A 24171-nucleotide genomic window follows, 5' to 3' on the forward strand; every position below is an offset into this window, starting at 1 on the left:
CAGCAAAGAATCCTGTGGCACCTTATAGACTAACAGACGTTTTGCAGCATGAGCTTTCGTGGGTGAATACCCACTTCTTCGGAGTGGGTATTCACCCACGAAAGCTCATGCTGCAAAACGTCTGTTAGTCTATAAGGTGCCACAGGATTCTTTGCTGCTTAGACAATACTACTTTCTTCTGTTACAAAAAATTATTATATTGTTCCCTGAACTCGGAGATTTAAATCAGAAACAAAGGGCACTAAATTGAAAAGTGCCCTTTTCTCAAGTGACAGGATTGTCCTTGTCAGTATCATGATTGCTGCAGCAACATGGTTCTGGGTGTCTTCTGCAGCAGTGGCCAAAATGAACTTAAAAAAAACCAAAAAACCATTAGTCTTTCACTTAATAGGCTTCCCCGCCCATTCCATCAGCCTCTCAGATGCCCTTGCTTTTCATCACACACACAGTAATGTCTTTCATACAGACTTCCTCAGAATACTTTTACAATATCAGAATATTAAAAAATAGCCAAGGGCAGACAAAACGAGATGTTTTGGGGGAAAAAAGACCATGCATCTGAAAGGAGAGAGAGAATAATTCTCGTAACTTCCCTCTACTTGCTTGGAAATATGTTCCTTTGATTTAAAAATACATCTTAAACCCTATTTGAATGCAATGGTCTTTTCTAACAATTATTGTCTTATATGCATAGGACTCCTCTGTTTTCTTTAATATTTTATCACTGAATGATCCCCTAATCTATTGCCTTTAATTGGCTGCATAAGGCCACTGGCACTTTTGCAATGGCAGGTTGGTTTTTTATAAATATATTCTGTTTCAAGACTCACTAGATTCCAACAATGTCATTACTTGAAAACCAAGTGCTTATGCAAAGGGGTTGGCAAATGAGCAGCGAAAAAAGTAAACAAAAAACTCTATTATGAATTAAAGAATTGGTATTCTGTTGCATCAATTCCTACCCTTCTACACTTGCATCCGAAGAAGTGGGTATTCACCCACGAAAGCTTATGCTGCAAAACGTCTGTTAGTCTATAAGGTGCCACAGGATTCTTTGCTGCTCCTACCCTTCTATCGCTATTAAAAATAAAATCTGGAAAGTCAGAAGCATTTAACAAGGCAATAGGCATCCAGACACATAAGTTATAGTTCTCTGACAAGAACAGCTTGTCACAAATCAATTTTTTTTTATATTATAAATTCTAATAACTTTTTATATACTGTGCCCATCACTGTGGCATCAGAGCACCTGAACTGTCTCCACCTCCATTTAAAAAAAAATCCACAATCAAAGGAGAGTTTTATCTGTTTAAATACTCAGTTCATTTGAAAACAACAACTGCTTTGTTTGCAATATGTGACAAAATACATATCAGAAACCAGAACTAGCTCTTTAGGAATAAATGGTACCAGATGTGAAATACATGCCGTGGGGAGGATTTCCAATTGTCTTAAAAGCACATCTTCAAGTGTCTTACTAAACTCATGAAGCCATAGCATTTGTATTATATTTTTATAGTCAATTTTATACTTGATATGGCTTATTAGAGAATTTAGCAACAATCAAGTCTGATAAAAGAAACAGGATCTAAGATCAGCTGAATATATTAAGTCTTTAGTTCTAAGTAAATTGTGTAATAAATGATATCTAACTCTTCCACACAGTACTTACCCACTAATTTCAGTAATAACTCCCAGGCAGCCAGTGTTAACGCAGTAGAGATGAACCAGCCATTTGTGACTCTAGTTTGCACTCAAGACCAAACCACCACCAATAAGGCTTGAATTAAAGAGACTTCCCTACAATTATGGTTTTCATATAATTTATTACTAGTTAAATGAGATAACGCAAATTAAAACTTTGTTGGTTTTTTTGGGGTGGGGGGGGATTTTGTCAGAGACAGCAGAACATATTGGATCTTGCACAGTGAGAACCAAGGTGTTGCAATATAGTAACCTGAATTTTTTAAAAAGCATCTTCCATCAGTTACCATCTTTTTAAAAAGGAACATCAATAAATCTGTGTTTTTAAAGCATGTGTTGTGTCCTAAACCATAGTGTAAGAGTTATTTCTAATTTAACTTGGAACAGGTCATGCTTACAATTTTAAAATAAAACCTCTCTCCAAAATCTTGTAATGAATTCAGGGGAACAGTGATAGTAAACCAGGCATCCATTCTAGTCCAGTATCCTGTCTCCTACACTGGCAGGAGGAAAATACAAGCTAGCAATAATGGAATAACCTGTCCAACAAAGAAGTTATGTTTGAAACCCCTACACACAGAGGTTGGCTTGTGCCCTGTCACAAGTGCGCTTTTGGCAAACACTTAAGGAATGGTCTTAGTGGGAATGTAATTAGCATTTCTTAAATAGTACAGACTAGATTCAATGATTTGGTACTAGGCTATGCTACTCATGTTGGTAGTTCTGGCCCTGATTCACATCCCATGCAGTTCCAATAGCTTCAGTGGGGTCAAAGGTCTGGTCTCTTATGGGGATGGCTATTTAAACTCAGCATTCCAAGTCTCCCTTGGAAATGTTTTAGGGCAGGAAACAAGGATTAAAGAAACTACTGATTCAAGGGAATAAATAGGCAAAAAACCCAACAACAATCCTCTCTTCCATTGCACTTTCAGTCTCTTGAATCATTTCAGCTCACACTAGTAGCACATTGCAGAATATACCTCTGCACAGGCCATCTGTACCACACTGCAAAGTATACCTCTGCACAGGCCATTTGTAAAACTGCAGGATCTATCTTACTGTTTAGCCCCAATAATAATCTCCAGCCAGCACACATTCTGCATTCCTTGCTCTCTACTGATGACATTTTCCCTTGTCCCAATGCCTTACATAAGTCCCCTTTTGAGAGGAGGTCTTGGGCTGTTGCTCTACAGAGGGATGAATTTTGCCCCATCTGAGTTTGGGGATATATATATAAAAAGGACATGAACCGGCTTCTATGGAACATGCACAATATCTCTACTACATCAACAAAGAGTACAAGCCACATCTTCGAAAGCACGCACTTTCCATGCTGCTCTCCTCCCTTTCAACAAAGACACCGTGATTTTGGAGGTTTAGAAAGCCACACGTTCTGTTTGGTCAAAGTGCATGACAGTGTGACAAAGACAATGTTAAGGTGCAGGTTATTCTGAAGTGATTATTGTCACCACCTCTCTCCTGCCCACCCCCCAACCCTCAGTGATCTCCAGCTGAAATGCACTCTGATTTGTTACTGCAGGGCTGCTCAGGAAGCTGCTGGGTATGGAAGACCTTCCTTGCCCCAGTGAAATCATCAACACCGTCAGATCGAAAAACTTAGACAGAATAATGATCTTTGTGAAGTCCAACAGGGAAAGCACAGGCATGGCTGTGGATCTAGCCAGTTGACAGTTTTGCATTGCCTTTGTCGCAATCAATGCCTTCCTTGGCAAGTCACTCCCACGTACCCTAGGTGATGCTGCTGGATTCCCAGGTTTCTACTTCCACTTTATGACCTCCACAATGTGGATTTCCTAACATTCTCCCACTGTTGTGGCTCCACTTGAATGAGGAACGGTGCCAGCATTAGCACATATAGCGGTTTGAAACTAGTGGATGTCTACACTTGGCTTTCCAAAATTCATCACCCTTCAGAGATAATTTTCTGCACAATATTCTTCACAAGTTACAGTACAGTGCCTGCAAATTCTAGTATCTGCTGCACTGACAAATAGTTGCACAAGTCTGAGGCTGGGTTAACTAACTGAGAAGTACACAAGATGTTCTGTAAGATTAGGGGAGCCGGAAGAAAGATAACTCAGTTCCTTCTATGCCGATTGCCTACAACTACCCAAATGCAATTTAACTCTTGTTCTAATCAAAACTCTTTCCACCCCACCTCCCTCCTCCTTAAAGGAACCATCTTTAAAAACAGGCATGAGAGCAATTAAAAAACATCTGCTTAAATATACAATTCTGGATTTCCCATCAGCTAGCCTATGCCAAAGGATGTCAGCACTTTCTGCTTTACCAAGGTCCTGTGACCAAAGCTGAAATTAATTATGGCTCTCTGTTTACAAGTGGCTGAATTATCGGCTAAATTTTCTGCAGCAAGAGAATTGTCATTGGTTTTACACATCAGCATGAAGAATCATGTACATTTTTCCACTGTCCCAGACTCTCCCTTATCTGTGAAAGAGCAATTAACTTTTCCTCTTTGGAAACATTTCCCTTATTTTCACCTGATTACTGCAACGTGGGAGCAGGGGAGGGAATCAGCAGCTCTAAAGGAGGATAAACTGATATCTTGAAAAGCTAAATTCCCATAGAAAATTAAATGCAGGCCATTAAAGCTGAATTTATGAGCTGGGACAGAGGTAGCGACAGGTAAGGTTCCCTTAGAGTGACTGGGCAATTAGGTTTTTTTACCCACTTTAGCTAGTGGAGAGTTAGTACAGTACAGTACAGTAGAAAGGGACTAGGATGGATCATAGCAAGAGAGACAGGTGTCAGTCAGCAGCCATCCAGGAGGTAATCATTCCCAGGGTATTCTGCAGACTCCAGCTCTATGCTGGACAAGAACCGCCGCATGGACTTCCTGCAGTTGTAATCCAGAGTGGTGGTGTACACAGTTTTGGTGTGCTTTGGGTAGACAATGGTGGTGCTGGTGAAACGCAAGGGCTTGTTCCGAGGCTCAAAGTGGACCTCGGCTTTGTAACTGCGCCACGTGCAATCAGGGATGCAGACGACCGTTTGGCTGCATGAGGAAATGCCTAACCCCACCGGCATATAGACATCATCGATGAAGTGCTTCTCTGAGTCATACTTCACCGAGGAGGTGTACCTGAAACACACAAGAGATACCCCAGTGTGAATCTCACTTCGCTCCAGCAACCAGTGCTCACTGGGAGATGTAGCTAGCCAAAGACACTATGGATGCAGGGTGATCTCCTAGCTAGGGCACAAGGGGTTCAATTCCCAGCCATATGACCTCGGGCTAGCCACTTCCTCTCTCCGGGCCTCAGTTTCCTCATCTGTAAAATGGGGCGGACAATCCTGATCTCTTCTGTCAAGTGCTTTGAGATCCATGGATGAAAAGTGCTGGATAAACTCTAGGATTCCTAGTCCAAAGGCTTTTTTATTTAAAATATATCTTTTCCCACTGATCTCTCTCTTTCCATTCAGGGGTAGAGGAAAACCACCTTCTGCTTGTAGCACGCCTGGCGTTTTCATTGTTTGCCCAAGCACAAGCTCTAGGCAGGATCTCCTTTTCTATTGGAATTTCCAGAAATGCCATCAGTTTAACCATCTTCTTAGCTTGGTGGGGCCTAAAAAACCCTTTTCAGACTCTGGCAGCCCAACCAGGCACCTAGATCCATTTAGATTCCCTGTGGCCTGATTTTCATAACTGTCGACCCCTTGGAGCTCCCACGGAAGCAGATGCTGTTTTCTGTATTCTTATCCATCAAGGGTCCTGTAGGAGTTCTTTACCCTTCCCCATCCTTGGGGTCATCAGCCATGGCAAATACAATTATACCCACTTGTTTCCATGAGAAAAACCACCATGGACTCGACTGACCGAAAAATAATACAATTAGTGTATTGAGCATTTCTGATATGAAAATTAATATCAAGAATGTCTGGGGTTTGTAATATGAGATGGGACTGGAAGCCTGTGTGCACCAAAAAAGATTTTCCCTCTCTGCTTCACACCGGGCCTGATCCTGCATGGTACCAAGCATCAATTCCAACCTCAGTATTGGGTCCTTTGTCAATACTAGTGAATTTTTTTTAAATCCGCCTATCTATCAGCTTGCTGTTTGAGCGATACAATTGTTCTACTTATGCCAACAGAAAGGGAAACTTTTGTTCCTTTTTACTGCAAAATTATGCCAAAGGAATAATTCACATACTATGAACTGAGGCAGTGTATTAAAAAAATTCCACATCTTGAAGTATTAGCTTTTCCCTCGTTCACAGGATTACCTCTTGCTGATAAGATAGAACCTTCTGCTATAAAACCATCAGTTTAAGAAAGTGGAATTCCTTTCCGCTAATAAAACAACCCTTTAGAAAGCTACTCCCTTTGAAGATCTTTGCTCATGATTACCTTTCAAGTGATTAAACAGGACCCAAGATTTAGCAGCTGTACAATGAACTAAGAAGCATCATAAAAAGACTTCCCTTGAAAATTTTCGAGGTGGTTAAAGGAGACAGAACACTCCTTTGCAAAGGGCTGGGTGAAGGCATAAGTGGAGGAATGTACTGGCTGGGTGGATTGATATAGTCCTACAAATAACTGAGCTTGCATCCAAGGCACAAATTGATAAATCCTATTGCTCCTTTGCACAGTAACTCTGTTAAATCTTTACTGCTTCCTATGCCCCTGGGAAGGGGAAGTTTAAACACTAACTGATTGTAATACTGTATTTACCTTATTTCCTTTGGTGGCAGAGGGTCAAACTCAACTCCTTCGCCAAAGGATAAAGGGCATAACCTTGCAGGGCAGCTGGAGAGCAGCGGGTTGGGGGAGAACACAGCATTCTGCAAAAGTGCAAAGAGAGTCCCTTTAATATAGCAATTCAGTACAGTCCCAGGAGGGGATGCATGTTTAGTCACCTCCTATGTCCAGGACAAAGTTAACATTACCCAAAACAGACTTATCTGTAAATGACTGACAGTTCCATTGACTTCCATGGAGACCCACGGATAGGTGTGCCTGGTACTTCGGGGGCATTCATACAGAGAAGGTCCTTCCCCACTGCGAGGGGCTGGAGTCAGTACATCCTCCATGGGTAGTATGGTGTCATGTAAACTATCTGCTTTGGGGATTTATGTTTGGGTTTTTTATCATTAATATTTTGCAAAGTGTGTATGAAACCTCTCAACACTGGATTCATCAGTCAATTATATACATACATTGCAAGAGAAACCTTCACAGGTTATTAAGTTGCATAAACTTCCAAACAGCCTTCCCAGCTTCCAACTCCCAAGCTCAGTACGTACATGCACTGCAGGAAAGGGGGAACTCTTTCTAGCTTGGGGTTTCTCCAGGAATGGAGAGGTCCACCATCTCCTCTCTTACGAGACCATATGAACTGTGAGGCGCTTTCCCTTCTGCGAAGGCGCCCCAGCTGGGAAGGAGGAGGAGAACGGTCATGTGCTGAGGCTAACACAGCACCTCCAAGCAGGCAAATTCTGCTTTTCTGAAAGGAGCATTCCCAAAGCTGTATTAAAGACCCCTGGACGTTACGAGAATCTTCTTGTTCAATCTTTGGCATTTCTAAGCTGTTCTCCCTTTTCCCTGCATTAGATTAACAAACACACCTTTGATCTAGATAAGCCAGTGAGGTGTCCGTTATTTACAATAAAAGGAGTGATTTTCAGAGGTACTGAGCACCCCAAACTCCAAGTGAAATTAGTGAAAGATGTGGGTACTCAGAACCTTTGACAAAAAAAAAATCAGACCCCAGAATTCACCCCCAGAGCCCAGGCTGGTATTCTAAGGCCACTAAACCTTAGAAGCCAGTTTATGGCTTTCACTTTGGCAAGACCCGAGTGTGCAACAGACCTTTAAAAAGGCCTGGTGGAAAATGACTCCAGACAGTCGGTGTGCAAGAGTGATGGGCCGAAAGCTGGGAGGTGTTGTAAATGAATAACTCAGTTTCACGATTCTACAATGCTGCCACCAGCCACTGTTCCTGATGTCTGGACTTCCATCATGCCGAGAGTGTGCTGGGCACTTTGTGGGTACAGCTCCCACACAGATAAATTAAACGGTAAAGCAGCAGCCGTTCTGGGTGAAGAGGAGAGGAAGTTGGGCTACTTGTTTTCGACTTCTCTTGTCTAGGTACATTCTTCCAGGTGAAAATCTGTCCCAGTTCTAACTGCCACTCAGATGCGCCTGGGTTTTTAAATGCATGCTCAGGGCTTGGATGGATGCCGTCTGGTGTGATCTGAGACCAAAACCTAAATAAAAACAATCTACCGCCAGCTGAACAAGCCAGGCTTTCCTTTACAGTGTATTCATGGCAGACACACCACCTTAACCCCCTGCCCTCTGGCTTCAGGAGATGTTACCGGGAGGTGCGCAAACAGTTCTGCGGAGAGGTGCTGACTGTCACCAAAGGGCTCAAGCTTTCCAGCAGCTGCTGCGCCTCTAGCCAGAGGGGCTGGAACGCTGGGGGAGACAACTGGCCCAGGGCATCTCTGCACACCACGAGCAGACGAGAGACACAGGAGGGTCTGTGAGCCCCACTGTGCTTCTGTCTACTCTGCGGAGCAGGAGAGCCAAAGAACTGCACCACTCTGCAGGCAGGAGCCGCATCTTTGTAGAGGGGACAGGCGGAGGGGGAAGCTGCTGGGGACAGGGATCACCAAAGGTGCAGCCACTGCTAAGGGTGAACCAGGGACGAGCCCTGCTGGGGATGCACGATCATCAGGAAGGGAAACTTTCACAGCCTGAACCCAGCGCCCCCAGCACAACCCCGGGCATGCACCGATACGCCCCTGCGCCCCTCGGCTACCCCCAGCAGAGATGCATGCCCGGACACCCCCGGGTCCCGCCGCCCCGTGCATGCAGCCCCCGGGTTCCGCCGCCCCGTGCATGCAGCCCCCCGGCACCCGCGGGCCCCGTGCATGCAGCCCCCCGGCACCCGCGGGCCCCGTGCATGCAGCCCCCCGGCACCCGCGGGCCCCGTGCATGCAGCCATACGCCCCCCCGGCAGCGCCCGGGTCCCGCCGCCCCGTGCATGCACCAATACGCCCCCCCGGCAGCCCCCGGGTCCCGCCGCCCCGTGCATGCACCAATACGCCTCCCTGGCAGCCCCCGGGTCCCGCCGCCCCGTGCATGCACCAATACGCCCCCCCGGCAGCCCCCGGGTCCCGCCGCCCCGTGCATGCACCCATACGCCTCCCCGGCAGCCCCCGGGCCCCGCCGCCCCGTGCATGCACCCATACGCCTCCCCGGCAGCCCCCGGGTCCCGCCGCCCCGTGCATGCACCCATACGCCTCCCCGGCAGCCCCCGGGTCCCGCCGCCCCGTGCATGCAGCCCCCCGGCACCCGCGGGCCCCGTGCATGCACCAATACGCCCCCCCGGCAGCCCCCGGGTCCCGCCGCCCCGTGCTTGCGCCCTCAACTCAGCCTCACGCCCAGCGCCCCGCGCGGCGCTGCCCCGGGCCGGGCCATACTCACCGGCGGCGCCTGGCCCGCGGCGTCCGGCTCGGGCAGCCCGGGGGGCGCCGCGCGCTCGGGGCCGGGGCCCAGCAGCCAGTGGCTGGGGCTGGGCGGCAGGCCGGAGTCGGGGCTGTCCAGCACCCGCTCGCCGCGCCGCTTCCTGTCCAGCGGCTCGGGCCCCTCGGGCAGCGCCAGCGTCCCCACCATGGCCCGGCCCGGCCCGGCAGCACTGGGCGCGCTCCCGGCCCGCCGGCTCCTGGGCAGCAGGGCCCGCCCCCGGCCGCGGGAGGGGCCCCGGCGGCCCCGCCCCGCCGCACAGAGAGCGGGGGGGGGGGCGGCTCCCCGCCCGGGGCTGGGGGACCCCCCAGCAGAACACGCCGCCGTTGGGATTGTTTCTGTCCTGCCGCGAACCGGCCCCCCCTGTGCCTGGACGGGCTCCGGCGCTGGGCTGAACAGCGCTCCCCCTTCGCCAGCGCCCTGCCGGGAAGGCGCTCAGAGCAGCTCCCACCCCTGCGGGGAAACTGAGGCACGGAAAGGCAGAGGCACTTGCCCCAGGTTACCCAGCAGACCAGCGGCCGAGACGCACGCAGCAGCCAGATCTCCTCTGTCCCACTCCAGCTGAGCGGAGCCACGAGGCTGCGCTGGGAGTCACACATCGTTATATGTTACTAAGGTTGCAGGGAATTCTGCTTGGCTGGACTTTAGGAATAAGGGGTGAAACCCTGGCCCCACTGAAGTCAAAGGAAAAGCTTCCAGGGACTTCAACCGAGCCAGAATTTCGCCCAGGGCATCTCCACACACCACTCACTGGGTCAGTACTTCTGGAGAGCTGGGCTGAGAGAGACAGCAAATCTGCACAATAAGGGGAGTGCGGATCCTGTGCTGATGCAGCTACCTGTCAGTATCATTCCATGAGTCTGTCCTGGCTTTTGTTATGAAGAGGAGCAAGATCTAATACTGTTCCATCCTGTCTACACAGGCCAGGCAGCCAGCAGAATCGCACCCCTGCCCAGCCTCCCAGAGCTTGACACTAACCCTTCTCCCTGCCTGCATGAAGGTACTGTTAATCCAGAGGTTATCTATCTGCTTGTGGTCTCCCTCAGAGGAGGAAACAAATGGATTTTCCTACACTGGCCTACTGCGGACCCAAAGGGCTGATAGCCCCTACTTCACTGCAGTCACATTCCAGCAGCCAGCACTCCCTGCCCCAGCGGTTTCAAATTGGGCCAAAAGCAACCCTGATAATTTATGCTGTAAACATCTTCACGTCCCCTCCTTTAACAGCCACATTCACTCCTGTCCAGTCCCACGCTGCATGACTGTACATCCTGCGCACCCCAAAAGAGGGCTGAGTCACCATTTTAAACCCAGGAGTGACACCCTTCCCTGTTGTCCCTGTTCAAAGTCACTCCCCTGATTTTATCAGCTTGGAAGTGGGTTTAGTTATTAAGGCAAACAGCCGAGCACTCATTTGGCCATACATTTCAGATCTTGTGACTCCAGGGGAGCAGCCTATTTACTGAGACCATGTGCAAGTGTGAAATATAACTGCCAAAGTATTATTTATCTTTGGTGTCACCGCATTTTTTAAACTCATAAAGGCAGATCGTAAAACAGAGGCCTGGTCCCTAGCTAGGGTGTGTGAGTACTGTACTCCTGAGGTGGCCTGAAGACAGGGCTGCTGCCCTCACCCCTCCTTCCAGCTTTAAACAGTTTACATTCACCCTGGAGAAAATCTCAGTGACCACAATGGAAACATGAAAAAAGCAACCACATGGAAACATGAAACCACCCCGCCAAGGTAGTTCAGAGCAGCAAACCCTCAGCTAGGTTTACATTTCCCTGCCCTAGCACACACGGGAGGAGTTCTAAGAAGCCCCTCTTCAAACTGATTGCATTGTAATGGTCCAAGTCAGCGCTTTCTAAGCACCTGATTGTCACTGCTTGGGAGGGATGGAGGAAACTATCGCTCTGCTGTTACTCCATCTAGAACTGCCGGGGAAAAGGTCTGGCTACGTAATTCAATCAGAGCCCAGGGGGTGGGGGGTGTTTATAAGGAGTCAAGTGGATATGATTTCCTTTAATTTCAGCAATCTCCGAGATCCTCTGGCAATTTCCCTCTGTTTATTCAGAGCAGCCAGCAGTGCACATTCCCAGAACCTAAAACCTGCGCTCCTTATTCAGGCTGCTATCCTGCAAACTCTTCTACACATGCTTAATTTTATTCCTGCGAGTAGTCCCACTGGAGTCACACGCGTGACCTTAGGCACATGTGTTAAGGGTGTGTGGGACCGAGGCCCAGTAGGGCTTTGCCGGCACACAGAAGTTGCACCAGTTTATCTCAGGGTATGTCTACACTACAGGAGCACAGCTCCAGTGCTGCACCAGCGCAATAGCATAGATGCTTCCTACACTGACAGAAGGTTTTTTTCTCTCAGTGTGTAGTTAATCTGCCTCTCCTGGAGAAGGTAGGTAGGGCAATGGAATCCTTCCACAAATGGCAGGGTGTTAGGTCGACCTAACTATGGAGCTCAGGGTGTGAAAATTTCACAAGCCCTGAGTGACGCAACTAGGTCGACCTAAGTTTTAGGTGTAGGCCAGGCCTTAAAGGTGCTATTTTAAAATTATTTAGTTAATCTTGTGCTAAACCCTTTGTGGGCACACTCATATTGTCCTAAATACATTTTGTCTAGCAGCTTAGCCTGCCCTTGTAAATTTATCTTTAGGCTAAACCGATATAAACCAGGTTTAAACTGATATGAGAGACTCTACACCAACACTGCACTAATTCAGTTCAAAGGCACGTTTTTTATTAAAGCGATGCAACTTTGCATGTAGGTCACAGTCCTTCCCAAGGCATACTTACACTTACGATTTTGTCCCATATAAATAGCACTTGTCTGGTTAATTGGATTTCTGAATGGCCTCTGCTACAGAGGCACAGTTGACGGGGGTGCAGGGGACAGAGGATCGGAGGGAAAGGTCTCCAGACTCCTGTAGTGCTAGGAAGGCTAATGGAATGGCTTCTGGAAAATCCTAATTAAATAATCATGCCGCATCATCAGATTTGATGGGGGAAGACTCCTCTAGGGGAAAGAAAGGTTTGCTGGCAGCCAAAGCAAACACGTTGCTGTACAGTAACACACAATCTAGCCTGACGGGCCCAGCACAAGCGAACCCAAACCCTTCAAAAGAATTCCTCCGCTACCCCCAAATTAAAAGCAGAACAGAGCCTTCAGCCAGAGGCGTCTGTGGTTTGCAGCTATGTACTGCTGGGAACTCCGGATCCTTCCTTAAGGAATTTACATTCCTTTGAAGAAATGCTATTAGGTTGTTTGTCTTCATGGAAAAATATGGATTTAAAAAAGTACATTAAAAACCTGATTCAAATCAGCGGAGTCAGAGTAAAAGTGCTGGACAGGTGGTTTGTTGCTTTTGTTTTATATACACCTGAGGCCGGGCATTTTGGTCTCTCTAACAATGGGAAAGCAGATCACCTTTTACTTCCAAATCAAAAACCCTTTATGAAATGAAAGGCCCGAAAAGGTTCAAGAATCCATTTCTAAGCTAACATGATTAATATTTCAGAGCTGCTGCCAAGCTTCTCAGATCAGAGGACACTCAGCTGATAATGTAGCTACAGAAATGTAATGGGGTGGGCTGGGAGGAAGCTAGATTTCCACTATCAAAAAGTCTGAATTTACAGCACGCTAAACCTGCCAAGGGATGACTGATTTATTTCATTTAGAACTTTGGTCCATTCATTAGAAGCCAATACTTCCATAAGAGCTAAACTGGAGATGAGGCAGGAACACACCGGATTGCTCCTTTCTGTACAACTCGAGTAAAAGCACCAGTGTCATTGTCCCAAGAGCCCTTCACTCCCTGCAGAAAGCCAAAGAGTTCAGTGTCTTCGTTTATTGCCTTCTCTTTACTGAAGTCCAGTAAATCAAATGCTAAACCTGCTTTGACAGCCTGGAGGAAGAGTCTCATGTTCACATTGCAACTCTCACCCTGAAGGATCCCAAAGCGCTTCTACAAGCTGCGTTGGGGGACCATTCACCTCCCACAAGATGTGGCAACTGTTTGACAGAGCACAGCAATGTTACGCACTAACTTAGAACAGAAGGTAAAGAACATCAAACCCAGCTGACAATGCAAGTTAAAGAACCTTCTCTTATGAAAAGTGTCACGGGAACGTTAATCACCACAAGTCACCCGGTTCTAGGTTTTACCCCTCATTTGAAAGACACCTAAGTGCTATATGGGGGTATGGATTCAGCACCGACTCAGAGCACATCTCCTGAATCACTATCCCCCCCTTCATCAAGTGCTTTGCTGTTCTTTGAATGTTTCCCATCCAAGTGCTGACGCAGCCCAGCACGGAGAGCTGATGGGAGACAGCACCAGGTTACTGTTCAACTTCAACCAAAGAGGAAGAGGTTTGTGAGACCGTGGGTGCAGTAAGCAATTCCAGTGTGTGTCACAAACGCTCCTGTCACTCCATGTAAGATGGGAGGGAAATTATTTTCAGAAGTGACTAGTGATTTTAGATGCCCATTGTGAGATCCCTTAAAGGAGCCCACGCTCTTAGCCCCTCCTGAAAGCCTGGCCCCTTTAAGGCATCTCAAGGGGGGCACCCAAAATCACTCGTCTCTTTTGAAAATCTTTGCCAGTGTCTGTAAGTAACAGCTTGTTTGCCCGTCTCATTTACTTCCTCTAATGCCCACGTGCATCCAGGATACAAGTAACTTATCAGGACCCTTGTTCCATAGGGGACTTTCCACACAGGCCCAGCTTTCTGAGCTTAATCAGTAATCACACAATAGCTACACTGATGTTGGTCCAGAGGCGAAATCAACGAGAGAGAAAAAAACAACAACAGGCACAATCTGAGTTATTTGATAATGATGGAAAAATCATTTCCCAACAATGGGAAATTCCAGGCTTCTCACCCCAGCGTGGTCTGCGAAAACCGTAAGGTGCTTGAATCACACTCAGTTAAACTTCAAGGCAGGTGATTTAACATGTGCTCTATAAACGTTTGTTTCCCTGGGATGAACATCAACTGCATGTAACTCTGGTTATTAGAAGTCCTGATCAGTTTCCAGCAGTTCCCTCTGCTGCACAGCACAGCACCGCACCCTGTGTGTCACTGCTGGTGTGGCGCACCTTTCCGAATACTTTAAACCCAGGGTTGGAGGATGCACTCCTCTGTCACTCCCAGTTGCTGGTAGCAGCTGGGATTCCGGCAGCTAGTTCACTCTTCCCCTTAGCAGTTGGATCTAGTTCCTCCAGCATCCAACAGCTTCACTTCTGTTTGCTGCCTGATATGGCCCCTTTTTAACCAACATGAAGCATGCACAGTGGTCTAGTGGCATCTCAGCACGGAGCCAGTAACACACTCCTCTGTGTTATACTGACTCACTGGGTGGCCGTGAACAGGTCACAAGATTTTTGTACCTCTGCTTCCCCATCTGTAAAATTGACATAACATTCACCTACCTCAAACAGGTGCTTGGGAAGCTCAGTTAACAATTGTAAAGCGCTTTGTAGGTGCTAAGCGTTACCAGCAGGCAGGAAACTGTGAGCTCTGTTGGCAATAAAGCTGAAAATAAGCAAAGGGTTTGGTGAGATTAACAGAAATGTTTGCTGTATTTTCCATTTCACTATTTCCTGCCCTGAATTATAATTGCTGCTCCTTTTATTAACTGTGTCCTCTTGGGGACCCCAGAAGAAAAGATCCCCAAGAAAGTGGCCCTTTTAACAAGGTCACGAGGTTCACAACCTTCTGCCGAGAGCCTACGAGATGACCCAGTGCAAGCGCATCAACACAAGACAAGATGGAGTCAGAACATTGAACCAGTCCATGTCCTCTCGTGCTGTAACTGAACTCGGTGACAGATTCATCAGTTTCATCGTAGATCACTTTGCAGGGTTAGAAAATGGGTTTCATGGTGATTTAGACAGAACAAAATCAACACAAACAGGAATGCAATTTCTTATTTGCAGCCTGATGAGCTAACCAACCAACCAACAGAACACTATACCGTTCATCTGTTACTACCTGAATTTGGGTGAGCCTGTCTTGGAAAATATATAATATCCATACCGGGAAGACTGCTACTGACGTTCCACAGTACATGCTTTCATGAATACAAGCCAAATGGCTACCATAACATAACTACTGCACACACCACTACATACAAAGAACATTATTAAGGTTGCAAAGTCAAGAACTCAAAAGTTAGGAAATGCCAGAATAAAGGTTGTCTGTGGGAAAAATAGTAAGTGATCATGGAATTAAAGATTGTATCATATTGCACACACACAAGGGTGCTGAATTAAGGTTGCACAGAAAAAAAATTAGCCCTGGCATTTCCTAACTTTTGAGTTCTTGACTCTGCAACCTTAATGCTATTTTAATCTAGTTTTTTGGTGTGTAACTTCCTAGATTTTTAAAAAAGCAAACTGAAAAAACAGAAAATCCATTATGTAGCATTATATCAACACCACATGGGTCATCAGTAAGGTTGGAACCTTTAGATCCACCTGACAGAGCTAATGGAGTAACTACTAGCAGTGGTAGGTTGTCATCCTTTATTGGGAACAGCACTAGAGAGACACAGGACACTTTGCTGGGTTTCATAGACATTCACTGACAGCAGAGCGATGGTGAGACAGACACCTGGCATGGAAAATTTCAGCCCAAACAGTTAGGATTTGGCAAAGGTATAAGGAATAGAAAACAAGGTCTTATAATGGGAAGTGTCAGACAACCTTAATGATAGCCAATAGGTGGTGCTACCAGCCCCACCTATACCAACTCACACACAGAGGAATGTGTTTTGTTCAAACAGCTTGTGACATAGCTGGAAATAAATCATTTCAGTTCATTTAAGTATAGCATGTTAAAGAGCCAACCTGTCTTAAATTGCCTGTTAACGGGAACACCTCTGTTACCACTCCCAACCTGCAGTCAGGAGAAACTCACTATGACTCACATGATAACACAGAGAGTCACATTCATCACTGCAAATTTGGTGAAAGAGGTGGATTAACATGCACATTTCTGCCTGATCGCTTGATGGAGGAAGGGCAAGGGGAAACATATTGGAAAGAGAAATGAACCACTGACACTCAGAGCAAAAGAAGTGGACTAAAATAAAATAATATCTATTATATTCTAAAAGTCACTGACTTTTCATTATTAATAAAGGAAACAGGAGGTTCCCAGAGAAGCCTTTTCTGAAAGGTAAGCAGTAGAGACATTACAAATCATCATCTCGTTATTGACTAACACAAGATTAACTTTCCTGGACTGCCTCCCACCTGGGCTGGGCAGGGAAGAATCCCATTGGCTCTGCTGCTACTAATACAAATACTGTCTGCAAAAGGTCACTTTGCTGGAGCCATAGAAATCTGCAAGGTGGAAAGATAACAAGAGGGAAACCCTGTCTGCTAAGAGAGGGGAAGAAATGAGATACAGAAAGGTTTGTAAAAGTTTACAAGGCCAGCATGTGTCGTATTATACCATGAGCACCATGCAAGAGGATTTTAAAACACATCAGGTAACACTCGGTGGTGAATACAAAGATAGGGATATAATTCTTCCACAAGCAAATGCCCTCAGGACAAAGGCTGCATTCTGTGCAGTGCAGGTGTGTGTATGGGCACGTGTACACACAGCTTTCAGATTCCCTCCTTCCAAATGCAAATCGGATCCAGTTTGGTCTATATAAATTGCTTCAAAACACAGGCTAGAAGAGGGTCGTTAGTAATGATTTAATTAGCTTTAGTGTCACACTCCAATATACATCAAGAAATTACTTCCTGGACAGAAAACTTAACAAGATATTTCATACAGAAACACAATTCCTTTATCCTCAGAAAATGTACAACTCAGCCAGCTGACACTTACACTTTCAGACGCGTCCACTCTGATAAATACACAAGAACAAGCGAAGAAAATTTCAAATCAAGGGAGACAAATGCAAACATGTCCTTTATCGGGTACAATTCAATGCGCCTGGGTTTCTAACATTCTTCTGATTTTATTTATTTATTGTTTTTGTTAATCTTTCCTTTTATCTCTAGAATTCTGAATGGCAGAGAACGACAATTTAGGAGTCTTCTGGGTAAAGAAACATGGAAATAGTTCAGATTTCATCCCCACACAGTACATTACAGCACTGACCACGCTATTGCTAATTTTCATTGTGAGGAAAAAAATAAAGTGAAGTTACCAGTCCAGCACGCAGATAATGAATCTATGCAAACAACCTGCATTCCCATAGGGCTTGGCTACTGCATTTGATAATAACTAGTAATAACCCACATTGGGTTTAATTATTTGTTCTTCAGGAAAGGCAGCCTACACACCCTCTTTTCTTAGGCTGTCTTTTGTAAACTGATCGGTATGAAGTGCAAACACCACTCCCTGAGAATGCAGGTTGTAAAACTAGCAGAAGTGACAGAAACAATAATCGGCACCTGGGGAAGTGGTGTGATCCAACAACAGGCTTTCTGATAAGGTTTCAGAAGTTCACATAACTGGCGCTTGTTGTCACCCCTTTTAGCCAAGTTTACAAAAATTCCTCCCACTACCACCGTTTCAGGTGCATGGTTAGCGATACAGGACTCCCCGGTGTACATGCCCGGCTGCCTCCAACAGCTGCCTCCACTAGGACTCCCAGCATTTTAACACCAGCACACCATTTGAACCAGTTTCAATTGTAGGAGTTTTTTGTAAAGATTTCCTGGTGTAGACAAGGTTAATGAAGGTGTTACAATATCTCAACTCTCATGTAAGTGTCAGTTCTTAACAATTTTGGTCAGATACAAATGATTTTATCTGCTGATTTACCAATTCTACTGTAATCAGTCTATCGGTTCATAAACTATTAGGACACAGGCTGATTTATCAGTCTTGGAAAAATCACTTATCATTACCAGCCCAGGCACAGAATCTACTATCCCACTCACACGGAGCTGATAAGGGAAAACACTGGAGCCTACGTTTTCAAAAATGACTAGCGATTGGGTGCCTGACTTGAGTCACCTTAAAGGGGCCTGATTTTTCAAGGGCATGAAACATCCAACTTCTGAAAATCAGGCCCACCGAAGGTGCCTCAAGCCAGAAATCCAAAAATCACCAATGACTTTGGAAAATGCAGGCTTAATATATTATTTGCCAATACAAAAAAACAAAACAACTTCTTATTCCAACAGAACTGTTCAAAGCTGGCCTATAATCATACTGGAATGATACTTGGGGATGTTAAAGGGAAGTGAAGGAAACTTATGGGACCTTTTCCAAAACATTCATCTCTGATTCCACTTTTAAAAACCTATGACAGGAACAGGGTCACCCCAACCACTGAATGCTGGGAATGAGCCAGATACAGAGAAGGTAGGAACTTCAGCAGCTTGCCTTACCACATGCTGGAAATTAGCAAATTATGTCAAAGGAAACAAGGCAGGGATGGAGCATGAATATTAGATTTGTTCAAGACCTAGACATCAATAAAGGTCTTTCGAGGAGGGACAGGAGCGTTAATGCTCAGTAACATGAATAGTTATCTTCATTTAGCGCCCAACAAATAAGCTATCAGTAAAGGAAATGCAGTAATGCAGAATATTGCACGTATTGCAACCATCATCAGTTATTTGACCAGAGTTTGGTTCAGGTTTTTTTTTTGTTACATCCAGCTTCTAACAGATCTCTATCCTACTTGTAACAGGATTTCAACAAATCCCCCACCATTGCATGGGCTACCACCAGTCTCCTCAGCTATGAGCACAGAAGCCATAGTGTGTGCGTGTGTGTGTCCGCGCGTGTCGTGTCCATCTTCCGCACCCCCCGGGAAGGAGCAGGTGGAGTGAGAGAGGACAGAACAGTGCAAAAAAGATGAACATGAAGCAAAGTCAGGCCAGATTTTCAGTCTCAACAAGGACATTTCTCATTTGGTGTCACTGAAACGCTGCAGGGTTTTTAATTTTAGACACAGGTTTGTGTGTGTGGAGTTTGGTTAAAATAAATCTGTACTTGATCTGGAGTGTTCTCTCCCTGACATGAACTATATATCCTTGAACAGTGGCTGCAAACACTAACCAACCTGTATCGACAGTGGCCCCCAAATCAATACTAGAATTAGAAGCAAGCCTGATGTGCCGTGGAGTGTGATTCTCCTGAGATGACTGCTAGTCAGCTGCAGTGACTCCTCACCTGACACAAACACTGCATGCACGTGCCTCCTGCAGAATGGGTAGGAAAGCCTGGATTACAATACGGAAGCTGCACATGAACTCTCCCGCCATCAAAATCCCTGTGGTCTTGTATCATCAGCTGGTCTGAAACACACCTTTAGAACCACATGGAGAGGTTGCCAGGGGGTTTGGGAAGAAATCCAGTGGTGATAATGAGGTGATTGTGTCACTCAGTTAAGGCTTCTCAGGCAAGCATGTGCCAAGATGAGCACTTTTCACACAAACACTTTACAATTTAGATCCAGCAACACAAATCCTGCTATTACTGATATCAAGGAGCATCTTGCTGCTGACTCCAATGGGAATTGGATTGCAATTCTGGTTACTTTAAAACAAGCTGCGTTGTGAGATTTGGGGCCCAATTCTCCCCTCAGATATTCCAGTGCAAATCTGGAGCCACTCAGTCCAAGTTGTGACAGCGTAAGTGAGAGGAGAACCAGGTCCTTTAAATTTAAAGCCAGTGAGAGAGTTCCATCCTGTGAAGAAATCCTGGCAGCAGCAGGCCTATAATTAAAACTAACATTTCCAGCGGCTCTGCCTTCAGGGCAGCAATGGTGCCAAAGTGGCACACCCACATTCTGGGCTCCAGCTGGCATGAAACAGGAGGCCACAAGCATGGTGGGATAGCACCATTTGATGCTTGGCTTCCAAGGGCTTATTCCATGAACAGCCCTTTGTGGAGGAGGGGAAGAGGTATAGTGTGGGTTAGAGAGGGCGGGGTAGTCCAGTGCACGTGAGAAAATAATGAGAAGCTGGAGACTGCTTCAGCAGATGTAGAATTTGGCCTTAAAGCAGAAAAAGCAACAGAGACCGCTGGCTTGTTAGCAGTAAGGTGTGATTTGACCACTGAATGCAGTGATTTCACTCTCTCCTTGCTTCCCACAGAGGGTTCTCCTTGCTGTTTTACTGACAGCTTCAGCACACGCTTCTGCCCTCACAGCACAGGGGAGATGTTGCAGTGTCCTGTCCTGGGCATTTATAAGAAGCTTGGTAGAGTCCCGGGGGCCAGAAGCCAGCGATTTAAGGGAATCTTATTTTTAAAGAAACAAGCAGCTCTATGATGGGGAAGGGATGTCGTCTTGTCACTTTCAAGGCAGAGTCCAACACGCCGCACTGGGAGACCCCAAATGGGAACTGCAGCTAGAGGCTGAGCGACTAGCATCATATGAGCAGCTGGCGAACCTTGGATGTAATTCAGTTAAACCATTTTCAACTCACTGCATCTCCTCGAAGCCGTGGGCCTGGAGAAGCCCCAGTGAGACAGGTTTCACTTGGCTAATCTATCCCCAGGGCACAGAGCCCTGGGAAGCATTCACCCCTTGCCAAAATCATGCTGCTTCTCCATTCAGAGCAATACGGTTAATGCGTCTCAGGGCGTGGCATTGATTCGGCAGCTATTTTTCAGTGACGTAGTGTAGGATAATGGGGAGCCTGCACAAGACCTGGCCAAAGTTGCTGGGGGGCGGCAGATGTTGCTTCTGTTCATCTACAGTCTCTTTTTGATGAGTTTCTCCAGTTTTCGTATTCGTGAGGACTCCTGCTCAGGCGTGGGCGCCGTCAGGGACATGGAGCTGGTGTTTTCTACCCCCGAGGGAGGGGCGGGCAGCCTCTGGCGGAACAGTTCCAACATGCTGCTTTGCTCACTTCTCTTTAGGCCCTGTGAAGAAACAAAGGGAAGTGGAATCACAATACACAGTGAGAGCATTACTGAACCTGGACACTGGGTGCTGGAAAAGAGCTACTGGAGACCCAGGTTCAAACCTCAGTCTTCTCTTCCTCCCCTGCAAGGGCAGGATACAGCCACCCCACTGTTCTGGACAAAGGAAAGCTAAGCCTGAAGCCAGGGATTGAACTCCCAAGTGAGTGCGTAAAGGGAAAGCAGGGTAATGCCATCAGTCAGCAGCAGCTCTCCATGCTTTCAGAGCGGGGAGGTTGCATTTGTTCTGAAAATTGCCTTTTCATACTTCAGAAGCCCTACACGTTTCTACTGAAACAGTTGCCAAGGCATTCAGCTTTCTCCAGAGGGGGACTTTATTATAGGACCGTAAATTCTGCTGGGTTGGTTCTAACCTTCATGTCTAGTATCTTCTGGAAAGTGTCTGTGCTGCAATCAGCAAGGAGTTTGATGTAATTGTCAACAAACACAACCGGGGGCTCATGAGGGGCCATAACCACCTGCAGAGAGAGAGAGAGAGAGAGATGCATCAGACACAAGCTATGAACATATTAACCCACCAACCACTTATACGAAGAGCCATATCAATGGTGGAGGGAGAAGTTTTTTCTGACTTATAAGCTGAGCTTCTAAAAGCCAAACTGAAATTCATTAGGTTGAACTGTCCCCTACACAACCTGGCATCCGCGAAGGATGAAGAACCGTTACAGTTTAAACTAGATCCAGGTGGAGGGATTCTGGAGAGGAAGGGAATGATGCACATTTTACAAGAGCCAAAGTCCTGCTCCAGCTTTACCTGGGTAAAGGCAAATTCTGCTTTTTAAACTGGAGTATAAAGCTTTGTGCTTTAAAAGATCAAAGCTCTGGAGGGCTCAGGACAACACTCTCCTGCTCAGTCCCTGTGCTTTGTCCTGCCAACAGACTTCCAAGGCCTTTCACCCAGAGCCCAAAGCAGGGCTGTCTTACAATGGAACTGTCTGGGCAACATGCCACAGACACCGTGTGGGTAGCTTGTGGTATCCATGTAGAACAAACAGCGTCCAGTCTCGTCTCGGTGCAAACCAGCAGAACCTACGATGGCTAAAGAACGGAAAAGAGGCCATCCACGCTTACTGTTACTGAAAGGTGCGGGCAGGTTAGCAGAGCAAAGCAGAGACGAATCCCAGAGCAGGGAGGGGCGAGGGGTGCGACACAGAATCTGAACAGATCCGAACAGCTGCAGGGACTGTGTACTGTGTTGAAGCTGCTGTAGGACTCTGCCTCCCAGCTTGCGGGCTGGCAGGCACTGGGGGCGGGGTTCGAAATTTCATTTTATTAAACTGGGAAGCATGAGTCTCTTCAATACCACTGGAAGGAACTTGCCCAGGGAGAAGAGCCATGAACATGGTGCTGGTGAAAAGCCCCAGCTAGCAGCCCTGGAGCCAGAAATCCTCTGCTCAGGACAGGCAGCATGTGCACAGTGGGAGCCCAGACTTCCCCCTTGCTGCCCCATCAATGAGCCTGAATTGCTTATTACCCGAGCTCCCTTTCCACTATACAGAGCAGACACAGCATCCAGCCGGGTAGCAGGAGAGGGCTGCATTTCTACCATCAGGCATCTCCCCAGGAAAGCACAGTTTAGGGTCACTGCGTAGCAGCAAGGGCCTGCTTTTCACTCCATTTCACAGCTAGGCTGCCTGAGGAAGCTACTTGAGACAATGATTAGGGTACACAGGATCTAAGCCACATGGGGACAGTGGTACCCCCATGGATTGGGATCAGCGAGCAGAAGTGTGGGGAAACTCCACACTGGCTTTGGGGGGGGATTTCAGCTAACTTGAGTTCACCTCCTGAGCTGCACTGTCCCAAACCACCAAATCTCCAATGAAACCATAGTGCTCTGAGCGGGGAAAGAAGGTTTCACTCAAAAGCCGGGTCAGGTTCATGCCCCTGGTCAGAGTTCCTGGTCTGGACTGGAGCCTGAAGTAGGCTAGTTTCTCATGGGTTTGGAAGGTTTGCCCAATTCTATTCGTTGACCAGGCTACTGTTGCTTTACATGCCATGAAGTTAGCCAGGGATATCTGCACTGGTGGGTTGTTTTAAGGCCGGGGTAGGCAACCTATGGCACGGGAGCTGATTTTCAGTCGCACTCACACTGCCGGGTCCTGGCCACCAGTCCGGGGGGCTCTGCATTTTAATGTAATTTTAAATGAAGCTTCTTAAACATTTTAAAAACCTTATTTACTTTACATACAACAATAGTTTAGTTATATATTATAGACTTAGAGAAAGAGACCTTCTAAAAACATTAAAATGCATGACTGGCATGCAAAACCTTAAATTAGAGTGAATAGATGAAGACTTGGCACACCACCTCTGAAAGGTTGCCGAACCCTGTTTTAAGGCATCTGACTTTAACCTCATGTCTCAGTTTCGGTTAATGATTAAAACTCTGCTGCTGACCCCACCCAGGACTCCGCTGCTGCCTCAGGCCGGGGGCCAGCAGCCGGGATCCTGGGCGCTGGGCTGGCAGCAGCGATCCCAGGCGCGGGCGGCAGCACCCCCTGCAGCACCCCAAGTTCTCCACCTTAATGGTTAACCGTTTAACCAACAGAATTTTAATAGGTTACACGGTTGCTATTTTTAAACCATATCTACATCCCTAGTTGATCTAGCCCTTAGTATTTATTATTTTAGTATTATCCGCCTCGTGGCATCTGAGTACCCAGAGCCACTCCACACCAGACCATGTTATTACATTACCAACATTAATGGCCCCTCGATCTCTGACAAGGCTCTCTGGACTTATCTGGACCAACACTTCTCCATACGGGCTGAATCTGGTGTGGTGCAGAGCCCACTGACTTCCAGCAGGGGCTGGGAGAGACTGGGCCCTTGCCCAGGAGGACATGAGGAGTGATTAAAATGGAGACTGAAAGCTGGAAAGAGGATAAGCTGCTTTCACTTCAAAAATAGGTAAGTAGGTCTGCAATGAGCTCTATAAAGAAAGTCTTTTACTGGAGCTAGTCAGCAAAACATCTTACTGGGGGAAGAAAAAACCGTCCCTGTCCTTCCAACCACTTCCATA

At 46.7% G+C, this 24171-nt stretch overlaps 2 protein-coding genes across 4 annotated transcripts in view; both read right to left on the minus strand.

Moving 5' to 3' along the window:
* Positions 1-1809: 1809 nt before the first annotated feature.
* RFLNB (refilin B) lies at positions 1810-9396 on the minus strand. The gene is made up of 3 exons (XM_044993385.1): positions 9179-9396; positions 6419-6528; positions 1810-4828 (listed from the first exon to the last, which is right to left on the minus strand). The coding sequence occupies exons 1-3, from the start codon at positions 9365-9367 to the stop codon at positions 4498-4500; spliced, it is 630 nt and encodes a 209-aa protein (XP_044849320.1). The 5' UTR covers positions 9368-9396; the 3' UTR covers positions 1810-4497.
* The window catches only part of VPS53 (VPS53 subunit of GARP complex), a 109730-nt gene continuing 91978 nt past the window's right edge, over positions 6420-24171 (minus strand). For 2 of the 3 annotated variants that reach the window (XR_006574312.1, XR_006574311.1), the window contains 4 exons: positions 21500-21604; positions 19389-21086; positions 14666-14768; positions 6420-6528 (listed from right to left, as the gene is read on the minus strand). Coding sequence is in view for 1 of the 3 variants with exons in the window: in XM_044993371.1 (XP_044849306.1) it covers positions 20916-21086; positions 21500-21604 (276 nt within the window). In the remaining 2 variants the exon portion in view is untranslated. Of the gene's footprint in view, positions 6529-14665; positions 14769-16926; positions 21087-21499; positions 21605-24171 lie in introns of those variants that run through there. The other variant, XM_044993371.1, reaches the window with a different exon arrangement.

This window comes from Mauremys mutica, chromosome 19 (genome assembly GCF_020497125.1).
Source record: "Mauremys mutica isolate MM-2020 ecotype Southern chromosome 19, ASM2049712v1, whole genome shotgun sequence".
NCBI lineage: Eukaryota > Metazoa > Chordata > Testudines > Geoemydidae > Mauremys > Mauremys mutica.

Bases quoted from the DNA above. Each gene is read 5' to 3' on its own strand.
- RFLNB (XM_044993385.1), bottom strand. From the start codon at position 9,367: ATGGTGGGGACGCTGGCGCTGCCCGAGGGGCCCGAGCCGCTGGACAGG. The intron at 6,529-9,178 runs GTGAGTATGGCC...GCACTTTTGCAG, and splicing joins CCGCGGGCCAGGCGCCGCCG to AATGCTGTGTTCTCCCCCAA. The intron at 4,829-6,418 runs GTAAATACAGTA...TGTGTGTTTCAG, and splicing joins CTGCCACCAAAGGAAATAAG to GTACACCTCCTCGGTGAAGT.